Below are 20,732 nucleotides of genomic sequence, written 5' to 3'. Positions count from 1 at the left end.
TCCCTACTCCATCTAACCCTATCAGGATGCGATATTCCATCATGCCTCTTGTGCTTATCTAGCTTCCCCTTAAATACATCTACGTTATTTCCCTCAACTACCCTTGTGGTAGCGCATTGCACATTCTTACCACTCATTCGGTAAAGAAGTTTCACCTGAATTCCATATTGGATTTATTAGTGACAGTCTTATATTTACTCCCTCTAATTTTATACTCCCTCCCAAGTGGAAGCATTTTCTCTACATCTACCCGACAAAATTCTATCATTATCTTAAATACCTCTATCAAGTCACCCCTCAGCCTTCTCTTTTCAAAAGAAAAGTGTCCCAGCCTGTTCAGCCTTTCCGAATAAGGGTATCCCCTCAGTTCTGGTATCATCCCTGTGAATCTTTTTTGCACCCTCTCCAATCCCTGTATATCCTTTCTATAATATGGAGACCAGACTGTGCACAATTATCCATGTGCGGCCGAACCAAGGCTCCACACAAGTTGAACATAACTTCTTTGTTTATCAATTCTATCCCTCTAGAATTGAACCTCAGTGCTTGACTCGCCTTTTTGTAAACCTGCGTCGCTACTTTTAGTGATTGGTCTATTTGTGCCACAAGATTTTATTAAAATTTCAAAATATGCTTTATTTCATAAAATTTAATGATACACACATTTCAATGAAAATGTCACAATTACCGTTCAAGACATTACAATACAGATCGTGCAAACCAGGACCTCATTATTACAATTCAAAACACAGTACATATCTTCTAATACATTCTGTACCATACAAAGTGACATGTCCTTACATGGTCGCCTTTCCTCAAAGAACCTTTACGTAGGCAGCACCTCACTTCAGTGCGTCCCTCAGAACATACTCCTGGACCTTGGAATGTGCCATTCGGTAACAGTCGGTCGTGGACAGCTCCTTCAACTGGAATCCAAGCAGGGAGTGGCCCTGGGATTCCTCAACATTGACTCTGGAATCCATGAAATCTCATGGCATCAGGTCAAACATGGGCAAGGAAACCTCCTGCTGATTACCATCTGCCGTCCTCCCTCAGCTGATGAATCAGTCCTCCTCCATGTTGAGCACCACTTGGATGAAGCACTGAGGGTAGCAAGGGCACAAAATGTACTCTGGGTGGGCGACTTCAATGTCCATCACCAAGAGTGGCTGGGTAGCGCCACTACTGACCGAGCTGGCCGAGTCCTGAAGGACATAGCTGCCAGGCTGGGCCTGCGGCAGTTGGTGAGCGAACCAACACGAGGGAAAAACTTACTTGACCTCGTCCTCACCAATCCACCTGTCGCAAATGCATCTGTCCATGACAGTATTGGTAGGAGTGACCACCGCACAGTCCTCGTGGAGATGAAATCCCGTCTTCGCACTGAGGACACCATCCAACGTGTTGTGTGGCACTACCACCGTGCTAAATGGGATAGATTCAGAACAGATCTAGCAGCTCAAAACTGGGCATCCATGAGGCGCTGTGGGCCATCAGCAGCAGCAGAATTGTATTCCAGCACAATCTGTAACCTCATGGCCTGGCATATTCCTCACTCTACCATTACCAACAAGCCAGGGGATCAACCCTGGTTCAATGAGGAGTGTAGAAGAGCATGCCAGGAGCAGCACCAGGCGTACCTAAAAATGAGGTGCCAACCTGGTGAAGCTACAACTCAGGACTACATGCATGCTAAACAGCGGAAGCAACATGCTATAGACAGAGCTAAGCGATTCCACAACCAACGGATCAGATCAAAGCTCTGCAGTCCTGCCACATCCAGTCGTGAATGGTGGTGGACAATTAAACAACTAACGGGAGGAGGAGGCTCTGTTAACATCCCCATTCTTAATGATGGCGGAGTCCAGCACGTGAGTGCAAAAGACAAGGCTGAAGCGTTTGCAACCATCTTCAGCCAGAAGTGCCGAGTGGATAATCCATCTCAGCCTCCTCCCGATATCCCCACCATCACAGAAGCCAGTCTTCAGCCAACTCGATTCACTCCACGTGATATTAAGAAACGGCTGAGTGCACTGGATACAGCAAAGGCTATGGGCCCCGACAACATCCCGGCTGTAGCGCTGAAGACTTGTGTTCCAGAACTAGCTGCGTCTCTAGCCAAGCTGTTCCAGTACAGCTACAACACTGGCATCTACCCCACAATGTGGAAAATTGCCCAGGTATGTCCTGTCCACAAAAAGCAGGCCAAATCAAATCCGGTCAATTACTGCCCCATCAGTCCACTCTCAATCATCAGCAAAGTGATGGAAGGTGTCGTCGACAGTGCTATCAAGCGGCACTTACTCACCAATAACCTGCTCACCGATGCTCAGTTTTGGTTCTGCCAGGACCACTCGGCTCCAGACCTCATTACAGCCTTGGCCCAAACATGGACATAAGAGCTGAATTCCTGAGGTGAGGTGAGAGTGACTGCCCTTGACATCAAGGCAGCATTTGACTGAGTGTGGCACCAAGGAGCCCGAGTAAAATTGAAGTAAATGGGAATCAGGGGGAAAACTCTCCAGTGGCTGCAGTCATACCGAGCACAAAGGAAGATGGTAGTGGTTGTTGGAGGCGAGTCGTCTCAGCCCCAGGGCATTCCTGCAGGAGTTCATCAGGGATGTGTGCTGGGCCCAACCATCTTCAGCTGCTTCATCAATGATCTTCCTTCCATCATTAGGTCAGAAATGGGGATGTTCGCTGATGATTGCACAGTGTTCAGTTCCATTGGCAACCCCTCAAATAATGAAACAGTCCGAGACCGTATGCAGCAAGACGTGGACAACATCCATGCTTGGACTCATAAGTGGCAAGTAACATTCACGCCAGACAAGTGCCAGGCAATGACCATCTCCAACAAGAGAGAGTCTAACCACCTCCCCTTGATATTCAACGGCATTACCATCGCCGAATCCCCCACCATCAACATCCTGGGGGTCACCATTGACCAGAAACTTAAATGGACCAGCCACATAAATACTGTGGCTACAAGAGCAGGTCAGAGACTGGGTATTCTGCAGCGGGTGACTAACCTCCTGACTCCCCATAGCCTTTCCACCATCTACAAGGCACAAGTCATGAGTGTGATGGAATACTCTCCACTTGCCTGGATGAGTGCAGCTCCAACAACACTCACGAAGCTCGACACCATCCAGGACAAAGCAGCCCGCTTGATTGGCACCCCATCCACCATCCTCAACATTCACTCCCTTCACCACCGGCGCACAGTGGCTGCAGTGTGTACCATCCACAGGATGCACTGCAGCAACTCGTCAAGGCTTCTTCGACAGCACCACCCAAACCCACGACCTCTAGCAACTAGAAAGACAAGAGCAGCAGGTACATGGGAATAACACCACCTGCACGTTTCCCTCCAAGTCACACACCACCCCGACTTGGAAATATATCGCCGTTCCTTCATCGTCGCTGGGTCGAAATCCTGGAACTCCCTTCCTAACAGCACTGTGGGGGAACCTCCACCAGACGGACTGCAGTGTTTCAAGATGGCGGTTCACCACCACCTTCTCAAGGGCAATTAGGGATGGGCAATAAATGCCGGCCTCGCCAGCGTCGCCCACATCCCATGAGCGAATAAATAAAAAAAACACAGGGAGCGTTGTAAATAAAGTTGGTGAGATGCAGGCTCAAGTCGCCATATGGGACTATGATCTAGTGGCAATAACAGAGAAGTGCTTCAAAGAAGGGGAGGATAATATTCCTGGCAAGAAGGTATTCAGGAAAGATAGAGGAGGAAAGAATGAAGTGGGGGTGGGGGGCAGTATTGATCAACGAATCTATTGGAGGACTGGAAAGGTATGATGTATTTGAGGGGTGAAAGACAAAATCTATTTGGTTAGAATTAAGGAATAGTAGAGGAGCTATTTACGCTATTGGGTGTATACTTTAGGCCACCAAATAGTGGGAAGGAGATAAAGGAGAACATTTGCAGGTAAATTACAGAAAGATGCAAGAACTATACAGTAGTGATAATGGGGGATTGTTGCACACCAGGACAGGCAGGACTTTCTTTACCTCGAGAAAAAGCTAACGGTCTTCACTGGTTATAATTCAACGGCTCCCACCCGCAGCTCCTCAAGGTGTTTTAGTGAAATGAGACTCAATTATCTATGCAACACGTGAACTTCCTCTGAATCTCAAGGATTCGCAATATTTCTTGGCGGCTACTGCTACAATGTGCCTGAGCATTTCTCGTCCCGTCCAACCGACAGCCACGTGACTGATAACGGGAGAGTTCGAAGAACGGCGACCTGAAACAGGAACGATGGTTGAAGCACATCCCAACTTCAGGACTGTGGCATGTGCAGAAATCTAATAGGACGGATTCAAATATGGAATTGCTGGAGAGATGGGCAGGGGTATGTTTGGTGACAGCATATACTCGGACTTTTGAGAGGGTAGCGGAATTGGAAATGAGGTGTTGGAAATGGTCGAGACTGGATTTTTGTGAGGAGGGGGTAATGCTGCTGTTTTGAAAGGGAATAGAACAGTACCCGAGGAGAGGGAACCATTTACAATGTCAGCTAGAATGGGGGGAGCTGGGGAATTTGGGTGGTCACAAGTTTAATGGGAGCAGGTGGTGGGAACCATATACAAGATAAGCCCGGAGAGAGGGTAGGAGAAGACAGTAGAGAAGGGCGTGGCATCAGGGCTCGGGCAGGAGGAGTCTGGGAGCAGGTTTGGTTTAGTGGGAAAGGGGAACGGGGAATACGGCAGACGCATCTGAACGGATGGTCTCAATCTTAGTCACAAAGAATTCCATGAGTTCCTCACTCGTTTTTGGAGGTGAGTTGAAGGTTGGGGGAGGGTGTAGGGCATAAGGGTTAAAGGAGACGATTGGTAGTGGACAGAAGGATCCACTGAATATAAATTGGCTCTCCAGAGTCATCTTAGTTTTTGCAGAGGAGAGTTCTGCCTAACAGTGCCTAACAGTGCTTGATTTGGTCCAGCCAATTGTGCACCAGATACGATCAAGGGCTGTGCACTTTGGTCTTGAGGGAGTGAAGATGGGGCCATAACAGGGTTGGTGAGAGTATAGGTTTCACTGGGGTGAAGGGAATCAAAGTTGTCGGTGGGAGGATGGTTGGGAGATTGACAGCAACAGAAGCATTTTAGTGAATGGAAAAGAAGGAAGACAGGAGCTTGACCAAGCAGTTGCAAGTGAATTGCAGAGAGTTTCTCCCCTTATCGGCGGATATGGAAAACAGTGGGGTTGTTAGGGGGCATGAGGGTGTAGGTGGTGCGGGATACAAGGGAAAGGTCGGTGATTAACTAATCTGTGATTTGGACCATGGGAGTAAAGATGTAGATAGAACGTTCGACAATATGGGTAGGAGAGTTAATATGGAGGGAGAGGTTTATGGCGTGTATAAGGACAGCAAAGTCAGTGAAATCAGAGGAGAGAGGGGCAAAGTGATTTGAGGTGATAATTGGAATCACCGAGGACGAGGAGTCGCGCAAAGCTGATCCTGAGAGAGGAAAGAAGCGAGAAAAACTCGGGGAGAAAATCGGGATCGGTCTTCGGCACGTGAGAAAACAAGGATTTTAAAGGATAAGTGCAAAAGGTGGAATAGGGTGAGATGCTTGAAAGAGGACAATGTACTTGGGAAAGTACAGGGAAAGGGCGGGGGAGTGGGACTAGCTGGATTGCTCTTGAATGGTGCCGGCGCGGACTCGATAGGCTGAATGGCCTCCTTCCGTGCTGTAACCTTTCTATGATTCTATGATTCGACTAGAGGAGTAGGGGGGAGACCAAGGTGTGATTTTTTAATGAGGGATACACCGACACCCCGGCGGATTGTACCGGGCAGGTGGTGGAAAGCATCGTTAGGTGGGGAGGCTTCAGTCAGGGGCAAGATGTCGCCAGCTTGGAGCCAAGTTTCAGTCAAAGCCATGATGCCAATGTAATCGCCCACAATCAGGTCTTGGATGCGGAGGTCCTGGTTGGTGAGTGAACGGTCATTTCGGAGGGGAAAGTCGGAGAGGGTGATGATTGCTGATCCACTGGCAGAGTCTAAATGAGCAGTGGGGGCGTGTCTGAGGTGATCGAGCGGGGAAGGTGTTTGGCAAGATTATAACCCCAGTGGATGCACTGGGAGGGAAGGTTAGCAAGAGATGAGGATGAGGCAGTTGTGCTCGCTGCTCCTGAGGAGGTAGTGATGAGCGCTTCGGTGGACCATTTGGAGACTGCCCAGTGAGGCAAAGACGGCAACTGTGAGCTTATCCAAGAGGGAATTGAAGCCTGGGATGGCGGCAGAAGGAAGGCAGAGGGGTAGTGATGGGTTGGCGTAGGGACTGTGGGGTGGGAGGAAGTACATGAGATGGGAGAAATGAAAGGTGGCATGACTGGATGACAGGAAGGGGAGAAGATGGAGAGAAGGGTTCCAGAACAAAAAGAGTTGGTAATAATGGGCTTGGGTCGGAGTGACAGCCATTGTGCTCACGTGAGTGCGCACGTGGGGGAAATGGGGTTGCAAAGCCTTAAGAGAGTTTAGTAGAGACATGTCCTGTTTGTAAACGGAGGAAAAGGAGTAGACGATATAAAAGAGTCAACAGTTAAATATTATGTAAGTTTTTTCCTTTCTCTTAGGATGCGGAGCTTTTTTGTTTATTGAACTATCCAATCACAAAAGGCCCGCAGTAACGACACAAACACAAGTGCTGTGTCAATAGACTTCAGTGAAACCATTGCATTTATTCAGAAACAAACACACAAGACTTTATGAAGCTTTTAAAAACCCCGTAACAGCAACAATGAACCCCCTGCCACAAAGTTAACCAAGATCCCACTGTGACACCGCAATTGATTTTCATCCTTATTCTCTGGGCGTTATGCATCGGCCGGGCGGAGCACAGAGAGGAAAATCTGGAGCGGAGGCGGGGAATGTCACAGCTTGAACGGAATAAAGCGACATTAATTCCAATGGAAAGAAGAACAATCGCGCCAGATTTTCCTTTCGGTGCTCCGCTCAGGTGATAGTTAACGATCAGTCGGTAAAAGCATTAATCTACTCACTTTTACACCAATTTATTCTGCGTAGATTTCACTTACTTGAGGAAATAAAATAGCAGTAAAGGACGGAGCAAAGATGCTCACGCATGTTCCTAACCTATTTTACGTTTCTCATGGTGAGATCCCTTCTTTAAAGTGCTGGGTTACAAAAAAAGTTTATTTTACTAAAAATGTCGCTTTTAGCCTCCTGGAGAATGATAGGAGCCGAAAGCCTTCGCGAAATTGTGCATCCCTCTATAATGTGATGAATGGACCAGTAAAATTCATGGACTGGGGACCAATTCTACAATTTGCGGTCGGGCGACGTAGAAACAGCGATTCAGTCGCAATTATCTGAAGGGACTGCAATACAAAGGTCAGGAAGTTATGTTTCAGTTGTACAGAGCCTTGGTCAGACCACATCTGCAGAACTGCCATCTCTTTTGGGCACCATGCCTGAGGAAGGATATATTGACCTTGGAGGGAATGCATCGCAGATTCACCAGAATGAAGGCGGGGCTAATAGGCCAAATTATGAAGACAGGTTACATAAACTCGTCTTGTATTCGTTTGAGCTTAGAAGGTTACGAGGTGATCTAATCGAGGTGTTTAAAACGTTTAAAGGATTTGATTGGGTAGATACGGAGAAACTATTGCCTCTGGTGAGGGAATCAAGACAAGGAGACATCAACTGAAAATGAGAGCCAGGCCATTCAGGAGCAAAATCAGGCGCACTTTTCACACAAAGGCTAGTGGAAATCTGGAACTCGCTCACCCAATAGGTTTTTGTTCGATAAGGTTATCAAGGGATATGGAGCAAAGACGGGTAAATGGGGTTGAGGTACAGATCAGCCCTAATCTAATTGAATAGTGGAGCAGGCTCGAAGGGCTGAATGGCCTATTCCTATTTCCCATATTCCAAAAATATCGTTTAAATGATACTTGAAATAAACTAAGTACCAGGAGACAGGTGGGACATCTCCTATTGATTACATTTCTATATATGGCTATATGCAAATACCAACTCTGGATGATATCGAAATGGGTCAATTGCTAATGACCATCACAATGCTCGGCCCTGGACCTCTTGTTCAGGGTGGCACGCCTTGTGCCGGGGAGAACTCCAAATTTTCTACCGCTTCACCATTGCGTAGGTGGTGGATTCCTCACCGAAGGTTCGGACGATGTTTCGCTGACCCTGAAATGAAAGGTGCAGTTGGTCAGAAGTTCAATTGTTCGGCTTAAAATCTGTTAACAGTTCAGAGAAATTATATCAGCAGATGGATGTCGGCAAAAGGCGGCAAAATAATAAAAGCGGCGTTGTTCGAGTGGGCGGTCATTAAGCTGAAATGTTGAGCCACTCTAAAGGATTTGACTGTCTGCTAACGGTTGCATCGAGTCTACAGCTCAGAAACAGGCCTTTGGGCCCAACAGTTCTATGAAGGCGTTTATGCTGCACACCAGCCTCCTCCCTCTCTACTTCATCTAATGCTATCAGGATATCCTTCTAGTCCTTTCTCCCTCGTGTGCCCATCTAGCTTCCCTTTAAATGCATCTATGCTATTTGCCTCAACTATTCCTGTGGTAGCATGTTCCACATTTCACCATGTACAAAGAAGTTTCTCCTGAATTACCTATTGGATTCATTAGTGACTATCGTATATTTATGACATCTAGTATTGGGCTCCCTCACAAGTGAAAACATTATCTCTATGGCTACCTCATCATCATCTTAAAGGCCTCTATCTGGTCACCCCTCAGCCTTTTCTTTGCTGGAGAAAAGCGCCCCAGTCTGTTCAGCCTTTCTTGATGAGTTGACCCACTCAGCTCTGGTATCAGCCTTGTGAATCTTTCTTGCACCTACTGTAATGAATCTATATCCTTTTTATAATAAATGTAAGGAGTCGCACAACACCAGGTTATATTCCAGGTTATAGAACAGAACTCGGCTCAATACTCCAAGTGTGGTACAACCAAGGCTCTTTACAGATTTGACTTCATTTCTTTTTAATTCTATCCCTCCAGTAATGAACCCCAGTGTTTGGTTTGCCTTTTTGTGGCCTTATTCACCGGCGTCGATACTTTCTTTATTTTCAGATGAAGTTATCATTTCAACGTAATGCTGTTTGTGTAAAAACATGGAGGTCCCGCGATTACCAGCAGAGAAACAGGAAATCTGGAAACACATAGCGGGAGGACGTTTCTAAATTAGAGGGGATCGACTTCGATGGAAATGGAAATTGGGAGAAGTTTACAACGGGCGACCGAACCCAGATCGCCCGTTTTACGCCCGCTCCAAGTCGAAAGTTCCAATGCCTATTTCTGACAGCATCGGGAAATAGAAGGGACAACTTATCATTCCAGGTGTGATTCAAAGATGGCGGGTGTAACTCATGGAACCCGCACGCTGGATCAGTGAGGTCAATAGAAAATTGTCTTGTTTACATAGCAATGCTCTGCATATTCCACACATAAACCAAAAGCTAACCCTTCACGGCTATATACAGTCTACAGTCAGGTGCACAGAAGTATGTTTACACGTATGCAGATGCAATCTTGGGAACTAAACTCTGCTTTTGCCCTTCATTTCCTATAGGGGGAGCAAAGCTGCATCTCACCCCTCAAAGATTCGTGTTCCAATGAGGATCCTTTTCAACAAATCTTTTTAAAAGATCCATTTATTCCTCTCTATTGACAACCTTTCTGTAGTCCTTTTACGACATATTGAAATATGATTGCAAATGTATTTGGTCTCGTGAATATTAAATGATGTGGAGATGCCGGTGATGGACTGGGGTTGACAATTGTAAACAATTTTACAACACCAAGTTATAGTCCAGCAATTTTATTTTAAATTCACAAGCTTTCGGAGGCTTCCTCCTTCGTCACATCGTTCACCTGACGAAGGAGGAAGCCTCCGAAAGCTTGTGAATTTAAAATAAAATTTCTGGACTATAACTTGGTGTTGTAAAATTGTTTACAATGAATATTAAAGGTTGAGACAAGGCGACTGTGATTTTAAACAAAGAACAAAGATCCTGAGAGAAAACGGTCAAATATTTGGAATCAACTTAGTAAGAGCATGAATGAGCGAGATAAATGATAACATCAAAGTTAAGAAATAAACCCTAAGTTTATTTGTAACTTACGCAGACTTTCCTCGGCTTCGTTTGTAGATTAAGGTCAGCGTCTAAATGAAACAAAACAAAAAAAAGATTGCATTGATGTGTAAATATTTAAAACATTTATTAAAAATGTTTCTTTCTATGGTTAGTCTCTCCAAATGAAATGTTATTAAATCATCGTATGAATGGGACCATCTCCACTGCCAAGAGTGGGGAGTACCAACGGTTCTCCGGCTGGCCACTGGGAAGCGAATGGACTTCCTATGCTGGTTTCCGTTACCATTTCCTGTCTTTCGCCAGGAAATGAATGCGATTCCCAAGGTTTTTCTGGGAACAGGAAATCGATTTGCACTATGTGGCTTGTTATTTTTAGGACTATTGCAACTACAGTGTTAGTGTGGCAAGTCTTGAGTTGCCCTATGGTCGCAATGATAGATGAACTTATCACTTTCCACTTGTGACGATTAATGCGGTTACATCCATGCTTTATAGTTTTATGAATTTGGATAAGGAAGGAATTGAAGCTGAAAGGAAGAGTGTTACTCATTGAGCCAGGACTGAGACCTCATAATAAATAGTAATAAAAAGTGAAGTATTATATAAATGAAAGGACAAATGGGGATTGAATTACATCTACACAGCCTCGTCCAGTAATCCCCAACCCTCCAGCCGTACTTCACCTGCAGACTATACTTTGCCTTGAGTCCGAGTGCCCATTGCCTGTGAGTTCAATTCGCAATAGAATAAAAATCTTAATGCCTGCACCACTTCCTGTTTACCAAAACGTACTTCCGGTTGTTATTTTTTGTCACACTTTTGCGTCACCTTTTCCATTATAAATTCCGATGGTGCATTCATTTTTACAATAAAAAGCTGCCTCTGTAAATTTGTCATCCTGTAATTACACTCGCCCACCAGCGGCGACAATGTCGCACCTCGATTTTGCATCTCCCACCTTCGCAGCCTGTTTGCAAAACCGTCTGATACTTTAACCAACTCTAATTGCTTAAGAAATTGTCAAATATTTTACTACTTTACTGTAAATCTACAACAATTTTAAACCATGTATGTGCACACTTCCTATTATATACAAATAAGCGCATAACTTCGGATTTTAAAAGTGGGATTGAATTATGCCTGTGCGCCGGACTCCAATGATCTCGTTCCCGCGATTCCCCTTGAACTGTAGGACACACTCGATCTCCACTCCACGGTGGAAACATAAAATCAATGTTTATATTGCTTCTTGGTCAGGTTAACAAAATGGTTCAGAAATGATTGACTCTGTATGTGATTCTTAGCAGATTTGCTAAATATAGTACAAACTGTTGTCTACAAACTGCTACTGCTAATAACTTCTTGTTCATTTTTGTTCGTTAAAAGAAAAAGAAAATACTGAACGTCAAAGACAATACCGGATGCACCAATACAAAATAGAACTTACATGTCAGGGTTTCGTTAGTCTCGTCACTAGGAGGCGCCGTGGTCCTTAAAAGAATAGAAATCGTCGATTCAATCATTTTATTTTGCAAGGCACATTTCATGTGATTCGTAGACAGGTAGTGAATGGATCTAGAGATGGATCCCGCCTGAGATGTAAAAATGCCCCTCGGTACATGGCCAGGAGATCCAGCTGTTGCAAAACCAAGTTTATTCCTGAGAATTGTTCTTTGTTGCCCTGAAACTACCGATTTGTTTGACGTGTAGGGCGATTAATGAGGAACCGTCTCCAGCTCTCACTATATGTAGCGACTTCATTAAATTGTTTGTGAATATTGCCTCCCGTTGGACACTCAATTTTTTCGAGCGCAGTTTCCAATTGGCTAGAATAACTAAGGAGAGACATCATCACAAATGCATTCGCGATGTCGTTACACAGAGCGAACAGAGGAATTTCTGATCTCATTGAGCGGTGGGTAATGTGGGATCCCCAGATGAGAAAGGTCATAGCTTAATAACAACGTGGCTGAAAAGACATTTAAAGAAATGAAAGGGAGATAAAATGAAAATTATTCAAGTAAATGAAACTGCCCGTGTTTGGGTGAGAGTGTGCGCATGTGTGTGCGTGTGATTGTGTTTGATATATGTTTGTGTTCCTGTATATTTGTGATTGTGTTTGTGTGTCTGTGTGTGTGTGATTGTGTGTTTGTGTTTGAGTTTGTGTGTATGAATGTGTGATTGTGTGTTTGAGTGAGAGTGTAAGTGTGAGTGTGAGTGGGGGAGCTCGATTCTAAAATTTAAAAGCCAGGACACGGACAAATTGTACCGAATGTTTGCTGCTGGGTTTTATTTCGGTTGAGTGTGGTTGAAATTTAAAATTCAACACTTAATGTCTCACCTCATTTCTCTGCTGTTTCCACATTTCCCTGAAAATAAAACATAAGTGTTAGAAATCCGGATCCAATTACAAAATAGAAAGATGAGAAAGGTCAAGAAACAGAACAGGTCTTTGGGCCACTGAAACTTATTCTCCAGAACCATCTCCCTCCCGGCACCACATCCAACTCGATTATGAACAAACCCGTAGAGTATAATTTTAACCTAAACCGCCGAGTGGATAACGGGCGGGTTCGGACAGGACTTCCATTTTACACGCCGCGCGATTATACCCTCCATTGACAGGCCAGAGGTACATCAAGGCTTTGAGGAGCTGAAGAAGATGGCTTCGGTGTTTACGCATGTTAATCTGGACAACGTGTTGGCTGCAAATGTCTCAATGTTTGTTAATCAGTTTGGAGCGAATGGTAACAGCCGTGGTGGCTATGAAGGAGGCTGAGAGATAGAGATAGAGTAAGGGTACCGAGGAGAGTTGACCGCATACTGCTCAACGATGTAGTTAAGCTGTAGGGTATGGATGATGAAGATGAGTGGGTCAAAGGAGATAATCCTGGGCACGGCAGACGTGATTGTGCAGCCAAGGGAGGCGATGTCAATGGATGAAATGTTATGACTATGATGTGACAGGTAGGAGTGGAAATAAACGGGGCAGTTCCAGGGAGGCGGTGTATGGAGGACAGACACTTGAGGGATGACCGATGTTTCAAAGGTCGATTAAGAAGAGGAATGATAACAAGCCATCCAAGCAGTCACACAGGAAGTAACTGGTACTATGGATGGATGGAAGGTTGATGAGAAAGCCTTGAACAGGAAGTGGTGGGAGAAATCGGAGCATACTTGTAACGGAATCACACCTTTCAATACTTTATAGAGAAAGCGACCTTTGGATATGGGGAGCTGGAGAGGATGAGAGGATTAAGAGATGGCTTTCTTAGGAATTGCGTGATGACAGCCGTTCTGCAGGATATAATGACTGAAGCAAAAAGGGAGCGACCGGATCAGCGCATTGGTACTCAGACAACTGAGGTGCGGAATGTTTGTGGCGAGTAGCTCAGAAGGGAAAGTGTCATGTGAGCATTTCGTGGGTTTTATGGACGAGATGAGTTTAATGTTGATGGGTAAGGAGATAAAAAAGGAAATATCGAATCAGGTTGGAGAGGTTTACACAAGGGTGAGTGGGAAGGGTTAGGAAGTAGAGTGGTCAGAAGAGGCCCAGGCAGAAGAGGATTGTTTTTGATTTGGATCACAAGGTATTTACAGATGAGGAAGGGCAGTTATTGCATCTTAATTCACCGCACCCCCCGCAGAAAGACGCTACAGACACCACCCCCGTTGCTGCATCTCAATATTCTGTCAATGATTCCAAGTTATTCGCCTCCAGAACTGTATCTGGGAGTCCATTCCTTGCATGATCACTGCGTGATGAAGAAATTCGTTATCTCCGATTTAGATGATCTTTTACCAGTTTGTAACTGCCTCGCTTTGACCAAACCTATAACTTCATTTCATGTCATGTTTCAGATTTATCCCTTCCATAACATTTACTATCTTAAGAAACTCCATAGAATCACCTCTCAGGTGTCTCCTTCCAGACTGAGAACCCCGAGTTTTTGTCGTCATTCTTCATAATGTGACACTATGGGGGTCGAAATTGGTCTTTGGGCAGTAACGCAAATCGGGCGGTATGACATAGTGTGCCAGTTATACGCTCCACCTGACGTTCAGTTCAATTCACATTAATAGGGCTGAATATCGGGTGCGGTGTAGAACAGGCGGCAAACGCGATACCGCCTGTTTTGCGCCAACGCTCGACATGGATTTCAGCCCAGGTCTCTTTCAGCTTCGCCACCAGCTATTTCACCTTTCAATCTGTGATCTCCTTATATTTACTGTCCGAGGTTAGGGGTCAGGTGGTGGTTCGTTTGTAGTGGGGAAGAAAGGAGACGACATTTAGCTTGGTCCATGTGTTGGCAATGAACGGATATTACATGCTGTTTAACTCACCTTTCTTCCAGAAACACACACCCAACAGAGCAAGGATAAGAATCAGAATCACAGCAGAGCCAACACCAGCCTCCAGCGCAACGGATTTATCTAAATGAGATAAAGGGGCACAGTGGAATCAAGTTAACCAACATTATCTACACGGAATAAATAATCTGCTGCTTGACAGAAGAACAAAACAGGCACTGGGACTGTGTCGATGGAATGGGCCGCATAACAGAAAAATAATGCATTAAAATGTTGACATAGAATCTTACAGCGCAGAAGGAGGCCATTCTGCCCATTGTGACTGTGCTGGCTCTTTGAAAGAGCTGTCCAATTAATCCCACTCTCCTGCTCTGTCCCAAGCTTTGCACTGTTTTGATAACGTCCCTCAGTCTCTGATACTCTAAGTCTGTCTCCCCTCCTCTCTTTTCCACTTATAAATCTCCCCCATTGATTCAATGCTTCAAAGTCAGTGGATCAGTCATGACGCCGTGAGTGGTTTTGGACCGTGATGACAACAAGATGCACCTGTTAAAACTGACGCGGCACAGAGCTCAATTGTCATTGGTCGATTAATTAATTGCCTCGTTAATTCATTGATTCGTTCATTGGATATTAACCGTGGATCTTGGACCAGGTGACTATTTAATTACTCACAGCTGGTGGCAAAAATATGATAGCGACAGTGTGGGAATGAATCAGTTTCATTCTGTCAGTTTCATTCTGAATGATCACTGGGTCAAAATTGCACATTGGCAGGGAGAACAGATGTGGTGACGGTTCAGGTGGGGACCTTGATCAGAACTCACCCGCTCTCTCCACAGAAGCTCACTGACGGGCTGTATGTTTACAGCATTTGTTTTGTGCTTTTTGCTTACTAGTTTCAAATTACCTTGTGTTAAAGATGGTAGAGTGGGTGTTATTTTTTCTCAGATCCTCTGGGCTATTAGGGGGTCGGAGAGCAACTAAAGGACACAACTAGTGAATCAAATTTTTCAACAGAGTTGGAGAAATAAAACCGTTCGACGTTTGATGCTTTAACTTTTCCTCAGTAACAGGATAAATAGCGAACAGTTCGTGAAATAAGCGTTAAAAGGCCTTTGGGCGATAGGGAAAACTGGACAGTTTCGCATAGGCCGCCTGTTTTACGCTGCGCCCGATATTCAAGTTCTATTGCAGCCAATGGGGTTGAATATCGGGCGGGGCGTAAAACGGAGGCACGATCCGATACAGCCCAAGACCAAATATTACCCCTGGATGTCATTTCCACGCTAGTTTTGATCGTTAATTACAACACGGAATGCCTTGCACCGTGGTCGGATGAACACATTCACCGTGTGAATCTCACTCACCTCTTACAGTTATATATACAGGGTCACTCTCAGCCGACGTTAGCAGCCTTCCCCACACATCCCCTTTATACAGACAGGTGTAATTTCCTCCATCGGTGTGATCTATATTCGTGATGGTGAAAGTGACAGAATTGTCCCGTGCAGCAGTCTGGACATCCGAGTAATTCGCTTCTCGGTGTCTGTATAAGTAAAATGTGAAGCCAGGATGGTCCCGGGGGTTTGTACAATTAAAGGTAACTTTTCCACCCTTCAAAACAAGACTAGAATCCACTGATATATTTGGTTTGGGTAGATCTGCAATATGTAAGGAAAAAGCAGTGACAATCGATTCAACCGCAATACAGACTTATTTTTTGTGAACCAAAATATCAATGACCTGGACTTTGGTATTCAGGGCATAATTTCAACTGTTTGCAGATGACACGTAACATAGAAGTTGTAAGCACTGAGGAGGATACTATATACAAGGGGGAAATTGCCCATTCATTAGTGGGATGAAACGGAAGAAAATAAATCAGTTGGGGTTCTATTTTCAAAATCAGCGTTTATCCCTCAAATTTCGCTCTGGGATACCAGAGGAACAGAGGGAAGGCATTGATTTGAAATTCGCATTTGTGGTAACTTAGCCGAGCCATAACCTGATTAAAAAGAATGAACGTCTCCGCTAAACAGTGGAGATTCCCATTTCAAATAAAGGAGTTAAGTGTTAGCGGGCTTTGGGATGTGCACAACGCTGGGCAGGCCAGCATTTGTTGCCCGTCCCTAATTGCCCATTGAGAAGGTGGTGGTGAGCCGCCTCCTTGTTGAACAGCTGCACTCCATGTGGTGAAAGTGCTCCCATATTGCTGCTAGGTAGGGAGTTCCAGGATTTTGATACAGTGACGATGAAGGAACGGTGACATGTGCCTCAGTCGAGATGATTTATAACTTGGGGGAAAATTGGAGGTGATGCTGTTCCCATCCAGCTGCTACCTTTGTCCTTCTCGGTGTTGGAGATCTCAGGTTTGGGCGTTACTGTCGAAATCCAACCCAGTGAGATGATATGGAAAACCAGAATGTAATTCATTAAAGTACTCCGAGTTACATGGTTATTTTGAAAATCTCGGCACGCAGTTTCGGTTATCTGACAGAGAAACCTGTAATGTGACAAGTCCAGCCAGTTTGGAGGTGCCTCGTGAGGTGACACTACACTCAGTGGAGTTAATAGTAAAAAGGAAGTCAAAGGAAGGGTGGGGCCGATTAGGGACCAAAAAGGCGATCTTCTTGTGGAGGCAGAGTGCATGACTGAGATACCTTATGAGTACTTTGCATCTGTCATCACTAAGGAAGAGGATACTGCCAATGTTCCAGTAAAGGAGAAGAAACTGGATAGGATGAGAATAGATAAAGAGGAGGCACGTGAAAGGTTAGCAAAGCTCAGAGTAGAAAAGTCACCGGGTTCGGATGGGATGCATTCTAGCTTGCTGAGAAAAGTACGGGTGGAAACTGTGGAGGGATGAACCCGGCAACTACAGGCCAGTCAGACTAACGTCGATGGTGGTGAAACTTTTAGAGACAATAACCCGGGACAAAATTAATTGGCACTTGGGAAAATATGGGTTAATAAATGAAAGCCAGAACGGATTTGTTAAAGGTAAATCGTGTTGGACTAATTTGATTGAGTTCTTTGATGAAGTAGTGGAGAAGATTGATAAGGGTAATGTAGTTGATGTTTTATATAAAGACCTTCAAAGGGCGTTTCTAAAAGTGCCATACAATAGACTTGTTGGCAAAATTGAGGCCCATGAGATTAAAGGGCAGTGGATGCGGGGATACGTAATTAGCACAGAGACAGAAAGCAGAGAGTAGTGGTGAATGGCTGATTTTCAAACTCGAATGAAATGTGCAGTGGCGTCACCCAGGGGTCGGTGTTGGGACCGCTGCTCTTTTTGATATATGGTAATAACCTGCACTTGGGTGCACAGGGCATAATTTCAAATTTTGCAGGTGATACGAAACATACAAAGAAGTGAGGAGGATGGTCACAAACTTGAGGAGGACATAGACAGGCTGTTGAAATGGGCAGGCACGTGGCAGATGAAAGTTTACACAGCGAAGTACGAATTAATTCATTTTGGTAGGAAGAATGAGGCGAGGCAATATAAACTAAATGGTACAAGTTTAAAGGGGGTGGGGGAACAAAGAGACCTGGGGGTGTACATTCATTAAACTTTTAAGGTGGCAGGACAAATTGAGAAGGCCGCTAAAGGGGATACTGAATTCTTTATAAACAGACTTACAGGATACAAAAGCAAGGAAGTTGTGCTAAACATTTACAAAGCACTGGTTAGGCCCCTGCTGTAGTATTGCGGCGAAATGTGCGCACCACACTTTAGGAGGGATGTCAAGACCTTAGAAAGGTACAGAGGAGATTTACTAGAAAAGTAAAAGGGATGAAAGACTTCAGATAAGTGGAAAGACTGGAGAAACTGAGGACGCTAAATTAGGCCGTGTAGTGCCCGTTGATTCGGCGCTATGTGGCCTCTCCAACATCTAAGATGGCGTCTTGCATGCGAACGCACATTTGCAGCGTGATGTGCACCAGATGCCATCTTGGTATTGGAGTTAGCAGTGGGCGAAGATTATGAAGCCGGAATCATGTAAAGTAGGGAGAAAATGGCTTCAATCAGTGTGCAACGATGATTTAGAGTGATAAACACCATTTTGGGACTTAACGCACAACTCAACGCACAGTCTTAACCCCGACCATCTGAACGTGTCTAAGATTGCCTGGAGGACACTCACCGGCGCTATTTAAAGCGACCATGCAGGATATACAAATTAGTGGCTGGATTATTGTTACTGGCTGCCGAGACATTTGTAACTGTTCTTGGAGACTCTCCCACTCTTGAATACTAGGATGCAGGGACATGGCCTAACATTTAGAGCAAGGGCGTGTTGGAGTGAATTTAGGAAATGCTTCTACATGCAAAGGGTGGGAAACAGTTCGAATGGTATTCTGCAGACGGCAGTTGATGCTGGCTTACTTGTGAAAGTTAATTCTGAGATTGATAGATTTCTGTGAACCAAGGGTATTAAGGGATATTGGGCTAAGGCAGGTATATGGAGTTCGGTCACAGGTCCACCGTGATCTCATTGAACGGCAGAACAGGCTCCATGGGCTAAATGCCACCGCCACTTGCTGCTTCCTGATATGCAACATCTTCTCCTGCAAGAAAGTGCGACGCGTGTCTGGATGACGTGCCTGTCATGGTTGAATAGCTGCCAGTGTGTGTGAGCAGTGATTTGTTAGCCTGCGCTAACTCCTATACTAAAATAGCGTCTGGCGCACATCACGCTGGAAACGTGCGTGAGCATCCAAGACGCCAACTTGGATATCGAAGAGGCCGTGTCGGGCCGAAACAATGGGCGCTACACGGGCCGAAACAATGGGCGCTACAGGAGCCGAAACAATGGGCGCTACACAGCCCAATTTAGCGCCCGAACCCTCCCCTTTCCGCCGGGCGTGTTCGTTTAAAGTTATTCTCCAACTATCACCCTGGGTTGTGAGGTAAAGTTTTAGTCGGGATTGATATCATAAATTTCTGACAGTGGAATATAAATCCGTCTGAGGCGGAGGCCTGAAACGGGCGATCGAGCACATTTTATACTCCACAGATTTTAAACACCACCCAATTATCATTTCCATTGAAGTCAATGTAAAGAAAAACCGGAAGAGATGAGAAACGCTCTGCCGATTCACTATCGTCCGTTCTACGATAACGCCTAGTCATAATCTACCCCTAATGCTGTTGAATAGATATTTCAACAATCTCTGCTCCTCCCGCCCCTTTCACTCACCTGCGATAGTGACCCTCACAGCCTCGCTGAGCTGGGACCAAAACTGCCTTCTATTGACGGAGGTTCCATATTGACAGTGGTAGCTCCCTCCTTGGTCTGTTCCGGTGACTCTGAATGTTCCAATGTTGTCCTTTGTGATGATTTGATGAGAGTTCAGAAGTCGGCGATCTCTGTAAAAATGGAAAGATTTATCGGGATAGTCTCCGGCCACGGTGCAGGTAATGGTCACCGTCTCTCCTTTCAAATACACGCCACTTGGTTGATCAGGGGATATCCGTGGCTTTTTCGGCGTATCTGTGGTAAAATAAATGGAAAGAACAATTGGAAATGGATCTGTGGATTAAGTTACGGTGGAAGTTTGGGAACTCCATACCGATTGTGTGGTGTTGAGTGGAAATGTTTGTATCGGCGGCTGAAATTCGACAAAACGGGAATTGACCATTCATTAGTGGAATCAAACTGAGGTGCGAGAGAAAATAAATCAGTTTGTGGTTCTATTTCCAAAATCAGGGTTTAGTCCTGAAATTGCACCCTGCGATACGAGGGGAACATGGACAATGCGCTGATTTGAAATTCCCATTCTTTGTCATTTAGGCTATGGTGCAAACCGGATATCAAAGAGTGAACTTCTCTGCTGAACCGTGGAGATTGGAACCTCAAATAAAGGAGGGAAGTGATGGTCGATTTTTTATTTATCATTCTTGGGGATGTGAATCAATGACATCACTGGATCTGAATATCGGATCGGGCTGATATCAGACGACAGGTCCGATCCCGCCCGTCTTACACAACTGCCAGTGGCGGATTTCTACTCCATTTTTACTGAAGAACGGGCGGTCGAGCATCTGCAGCTCATTTTATACTCCACCCGTTTTATACACCACCCAATTATCATCTACTTTGAAGTCAATGGAAATAAAAATCAGGAGATATGTGAAACAGCCTGCCGATTCACTATCATCCATTCTACGCGAGCGCACAGTCAAAATCTACCTCTAATGGTGTTGAATAAACATTTTCCTAATCTCTGCACCCCTTCACTCACCTGCTATAGTGACCGTCACAGCCTCGCTGATCTGG

At 45.1% G+C, this 20,732-nt stretch overlaps 1 protein-coding gene and 1 pseudogene across 1 annotated transcript; one reads left to right on the top strand and one right to left on the bottom strand.

The window, feature by feature from the left end:
* The window catches only part of LOC137316718 (zinc finger protein 229-like), a 346,515-nt pseudogene that overhangs the window by 273,208 nt on the left and 52,575 nt on the right, over window positions 1-20,732 (top strand).
* Window positions 7,995-20,497, bottom strand: LOC137316684 (osteoclast-associated immunoglobulin-like receptor). Its single transcript, XM_067980530.1, has 8 exons — window positions 20,440-20,497; window positions 19,653-19,946; window positions 15,813-16,106; window positions 14,476-14,565; window positions 12,473-12,500; window positions 11,579-11,622; window positions 10,159-10,199; window positions 7,995-8,207 (listed from the first exon to the last, which is right to left on the bottom strand). The coding sequence occupies exons 1-8, from the start codon at window positions 20,495-20,497 to the stop codon at window positions 8,142-8,144; spliced, it is 915 nt and encodes a 304-aa protein (XP_067836631.1). The 3' UTR covers window positions 7,995-8,141.

Source organism: Heptranchias perlo, unplaced genomic scaffold (genome assembly GCF_035084215.1).
Source record: "Heptranchias perlo isolate sHepPer1 unplaced genomic scaffold, sHepPer1.hap1 HAP1_SCAFFOLD_60, whole genome shotgun sequence".
Classification (NCBI taxonomy): domain Eukaryota; kingdom Metazoa; phylum Chordata; class Chondrichthyes; order Hexanchiformes; family Hexanchidae; genus Heptranchias; species Heptranchias perlo.
This window is presented reverse-complemented; position numbering and strand designations above follow the sequence as displayed.

Excerpts from the sequence above, each read along its gene's own strand:
- LOC137316684 (XM_067980530.1), bottom strand. The coding sequence starts at position 20,497 with ATGCTCGACCGCCCGTTCTTCAGTAAAAATGGAGTAGAAATCCGCCAC. Across the intron at positions 16,107-19,652 it reads TGTGAGGGTCACTATCGCAG|ATCTACCCAAACCAAATATA; the intron begins GTGAGTGAAAGG and ends TACATATTGCAG. Across the intron at positions 8,208-10,158 it reads CGAAGCCGAGGAAAGTCTGC|GGTCAGCGAAACATCGTCCG; the intron begins GTAAGTTACAAA and ends CTTTCATTTCAG.